Source organism: Ammodytes marinus (assembly GCF_949987685.1).
Source record: "Ammodytes marinus genome assembly, contig: scaffold_173, whole genome shotgun sequence".
Classification (NCBI taxonomy): domain Eukaryota; kingdom Metazoa; phylum Chordata; class Actinopteri; order Uranoscopiformes; family Ammodytidae; genus Ammodytes; species Ammodytes marinus.
In genome coordinates this window covers 75001-80000 of record NW_027648480.1, presented here as the reverse complement: position 1 = coordinate 80000, position 5000 = coordinate 75001, and the positions used below count along the sequence as shown (strand labels likewise).

The following is a 5000-nucleotide window of genomic DNA, read 5'->3' as shown; positions in this document are numbered from 1 at the left end:
CCAACAAAGCCTTCAAGGCAGCGCGCAGGGTTTGGGTTAGGCATTCAGTTGTGATGGTTAAGGTTAGGGTAAGGGGGCGGGGGGCGGGGAGTGCCTTCCATGCAGCGCTGCCTTGAAGGCTAAGTTTGGGGCACAAAACAACATCGAGCATTTTTGTGTTCAGGGACTATTTTCCAAGACGGATGGATCTACAGCTCTGGAAAAACATTGAAAACCAGTCTGGATTATTCTTCAATCTCTACATTACTTCATGGAAATGCTCTTTAATGACAATATTTCTGGGGGGGAATTTGGTAGAAATGTTGTCTGTAGTTTGTAGAATTAAACCAAAATGTTCATTCGACTCAAACATATGCCTCTAAATAGTCAAACGAGAGACACTGAACATTTTAGAGTGGTCTCTTCATGTTTTCCAGAGCTGTATATTCAGGACTAGCAGAATGGTTTGTGTGGAATGTGGCGGATGTATTTTAATAACTCACCTTCGTCATGTGTTTGCTGATCGAAAAAACGAAAAGACAATTGATTATCAGAGTTATTTTGGACAAACGCAACATGGTAATAGATAAAAAACTGATAATAAGTGTGTCCCTGATTGTGTGTGCGTGCATGCATGCATGTCTGTCTGTCTGTCTGTCTGTCTGTTTGTCTGTCTGTCTGTCTGTCTGTCTGTCTGTCTGTGTGCGTGTGTATCTGTCTGTTTGTCTGTCTGTGTGTGTGTGTGTGTGTGTGTGTGCGTGTGTGTGCGTGTGTGTGTGTGTGTGTGTGTGTGTGTGTGTGTGTGTGTGTGTGTGTGAGAGAGCGTGCATGCATCCAGTTAGTATGAAATGTTTTTGAGTGTGTGTAATAGTCTAAGATAATTTTAGCTCACGGCCTACGTATCTTAAGTCTTAAAGTTGAAACAAACTGTCACTCACCTCTTTCCTCACATCAAACCTGAGAAACCAAACCACAAGCAGAACATCTCATCAGTATGACACTGAATGTTATATTGTCTTTCTGCTTGTTATTGTATTATAAACTGAATGTAGTTATATTGTCTTTCTGCTTGTTAGTTACATCTTTACGTTGCTTTTTGTACTTAGATGTATTTTCATTTGTGTAACATGACTTTGTAGTTTTATCTCTTTAATTTAATTTTTGTTTGTCTTGTCTTTTCTTTTTTTTATTTTACTTCATTTCTTTATTGTATTTTAATGTCAGGTGGACATCCTTCATAAGTCCTTCGGGGTTTCTTTTGTCCCACCCGTGCATTTATGTCTGTCTATGCGCATCTTCTTGCCATTTTTAATCTTGTTTATTTGCACAAATAAAAAAACTAAACTAAACTAAACTAAATAAACTGATCGGTCATCTTGCATCAGTTTTAAAGCTGGGGTATGTGATTTCTGATTGGTCAAAGTTAACATGAGCTGTACACTTTGACCAATCAGAGCGAGGCTCCGATTCTCCGTTCTTATTGGCTGTTGGGACTGTCCATTCACTTTGGCACGACTTTGTTGGTGTAGAGCGTGTCAGGGAGGGACCATAAGGGAGGCACCAAAGAGAACAAGTGGAGCGGTTTAGGTATTTGGATTCAAATCTCTATCCCAACTACCGATTTCTCCCCAAATCCTCCACCCCAGCTTTAAAGATGAAGACTTGTTGACAAAATCTAATATTAAAAAAAAATATTTCCTCGCGACCTGTCTGTCATGTGTGCGCTAGAATAAAGATACGTTTAAAGAATTAAGTTAAAAAAAAGTAATTGAAGTTAAAGTCTCTACGAGGAACTTTTAAATATTTCTGAAACAGTCTCATTTTTCCTCTGATGATCATAAATTGCATAAAACAGCAAACGAGACCATCAGTGCAAAGAATGAGATTTTTATATAGTTTTTCTTAATGCCTTTGTCATGGGTATATACGCTCACCCAGGAACAACAGCTGGCGTAGTAAAAACACTACCGCTTTTGTCCAAAGGGGGGCGCTAGAATTAACCAAGCCCCAACCTCAGCGATTTTTACCAGCATCCAATAAGGAAGTGACCACAATTGTAGTAACCAGGAAGTGCCACTGGGGGCTGTATGCAGAAGAGAGCCCGTTTCCATTGACTCCAATGTTAAACATGCCGTTTTCAAAGTCGTATTAAACCTATTTACAGCCTGGGCCACAAAACCATTCTGGTCTGTATGTTTAGGTCATATCTCCATGACAACACTGCCCCTCAGTGTGAATTTTTTTGGACCACGCTAGTTTTTATTCTTTTGGCGGTTAAAATGTATTGGCGCGATCTCTTGAGTGACAGCTCTCCGCCCGTTGTCCCTCACTTTGCCTCGGAGGTATACGTCAGCTATTTCCCTCCCCCCGACGTGAGGCGGAGTAAAAATCTCACAAAATGGCGACGCGCACAAACCAGGATTATTGGATGGTGTGTGAATAACTGAGGTCAGCCCGGATGCTACATCCATATTATTTACTATCTATGGAATTAACACATATTGAAAGTTCCTTAAGAGACCCTTTAACTAGATTTGACTGTTGGGATAATAATAACACACACACACACACACACACACACACACACACACACACACACACACACACACACACACACACACACACACACACACACACACACACACACACACACACACACACACACACACACACACACACACACACACACACACACACACACACACACACACACACACCTGTTTGGAGGCGTTCTGGCCGATGACCCGCTCCGGCTGACTGAGGGTCCGGGGAGAAGAGGAGGTTTAGAATAGGAGGGGGGGTCAGGGGGGGGCTCCGACCTGAACACACACACACACACACACACACACACTGTATATACTGTCTTCACACACTCATCTTTCTGAATTGAATTGATAACATTTATTTCAGACAAACGAAAAGCACAAAAAAATATTTTCAAATTATTTCACCAAAAAATATAAATAGATGAATGACTTCAGTGCCCTCTGGTGGACAGTCTGTGTGTGTGTGTGTGTGTGTGTGTGTGTGTGTGTGTGTGTGTGTGTGTGTGTGTGTGTGTGTGTGTGTGTGTGTGTGTGTGTGTGTGTGTGTGTGTGTGTGTGTGTGTGTGTGTGTGTGTGTGTGTGTGTGCGCGTGCGTGCGTGTGTGTGTGTGTGTGTGTTCACTACCTCCGAGGCTGTGGACCCGGCTGTGAAAGAAAATAGAAAAAGAAAATTTAAATTATTAGAACCACAAATCCAGTAACCAAACAGACAGGACACTAAAGTAGCTCCGAGGAACTTTCAGTGTGTGTTAATTCTAGCGCCCCCTTTGGACTAAAGCGGTAGTGTTTTTACCACGCCAGCTGTTGTTCCTGGGGTGAGCGTATACCCATGACAAAGGCATTAAGAAAAACTATATAAAAATAGCATTCTTTGCACTGATGGTCTCGTTTGCTGTTACATGTAATTTATGATCATCAGAGGAAACATGAGACTGTTTCAGAAATATTTAAAAGTTCCTGGTAGAGACTTTAAAGGGTTAGTTTAAGTGAACTCACCCTTTCCGCTGTGTGGGGTCCTGGGAAAACATGAATAAATGTAGACAAGATTAAAAAGAATTACTTTTAACATTCATTGATACGCGTTAAATCACATTTAATTAAGTAAATTAAGTATAAATATATATATATATAAGTATATATATATATATATATATATACAGTATCTCACAAAAGTGAGTACACCCCTAACATTTCTTCAAATATTTCATTATATCTTTCCATGCGACAACACTGAATAAATGACACTTTGATACAATGTCAAGTAGTCAGTGTACAGCTTGTATAACAGTGTAAATTTGCTGTCCCCTCAAAATAACTCGACACACAGCCATTAATGTCTAAACTGTTGGCAACAAAAGTGAGTACACCCCTAAGAAAAAATTTCCAAATTGGGCCCAAAGTGTCAATTTTTTGTTTTGCCATCATTATTTTTTAGCGCTGCCTTAACCCTCTTGGGCATGTAGTTCACTAGAGCTTCACAGGTTGCAACTGGAACCCTCTTCTACCCATTCATGACGACATCAAGGAGCTGGTGGATATTAGAGTCCTTGCGCTCCTCCATCTCCCGTTTGAGGATGCCCCAAAGATGCTCAATAGGGTTTAAGACTGGTGACATGCTTGGCCAGTCCATAACCTTTACCCTCAGCTTCTTTAGCAAGCCAGTGGTCGTTCGGAGGTGTGTTTGGGGTCGTTATCATGTTGCAGTACTGCCCTGCGGCCCAGTTTATGAAGGGAGGGGATCATGCTCTGCTTCAGTATGTCACAGTACATGTTAGAATTCAATGAACTGTAGATCCCCAGTGCTGGCAGCACTCATGCAGCCCCAGACCATGACATTCCAACCACCATGCTTGACTCTAGGCAAGACACACTTGTCTTTGTACTCCTCACCTGGTTGCCGCTCCACACTCTTAACACCATCTGAACCAAATAAATGTATTTTGGTCTCATCAGACCACAGGACATGGTTGCAGTAATCCATGTCCGTAGTCTGTTTGTCTTCAGCAAACTTTTTGTGGGGTTTCTTGTGCATCATCTTTAGAATAGGCTTCCTTCTGGGATGACAGCCATGCAGACCAGTATGATGCAGAGTGCGGCGTATGGTCTGAGCACTGACAGGTTGACCCCCCACCCCTTCAAGCCCTTCAGCAATGCTGGCAGCACTCATACGTCTATTTTCCAAAGCCAACCTCTGTGTACGACGCTGACCACGTGCACTCAACCTTCGTAAACTGGGCCGCAGGGTGGTATTGCAACATGATAACGACCCCAAACACACCTCCAAGACGACCAGTGGCTTGCTAAAAAAGCTGAGGGTAAAGGTTATGGCCTGGCCAAGCATGTCTCCAGACCTAACCCCTATTGAGCATCTTTGGGGCATCCTCAAACAGAAGGTGGAGGAGCGCAAGGTCTTTAATATCCACCAGCTCTGTGATGCTGTCATAAATGGGTGGAAAAGGGTTCCAGTTGCAACCTG

At 42.3% G+C, this 5000-nt stretch overlaps 1 protein-coding gene across 1 annotated transcript in view; it reads right to left on the bottom strand.

Moving 5' to 3' along the window:
* LOC307270477 (lymphocyte cytosolic protein 2-like) overlaps positions 1-5000 on the bottom strand; it is a gene marked incomplete at its 3' end in the record, with an annotated part of 22637 nt that overhangs the window by 4421 nt on the left and 13216 nt on the right. The window contains exons 11-15 of the mRNA XM_080054359.1: positions 3521-3540; positions 3150-3169; positions 2697-2798; positions 918-936; positions 483-498 (exon numbers count right to left, since the gene is read on the bottom strand). Of these exons, the coding sequence (XP_079910485.1) occupies positions 483-498; positions 918-936; positions 2697-2798; positions 3150-3169; positions 3521-3540 (177 nt within the window). The remainder of the gene's footprint in view (positions 1-482; positions 499-917; positions 937-2696; positions 2799-3149; positions 3170-3520; positions 3541-5000) is intronic.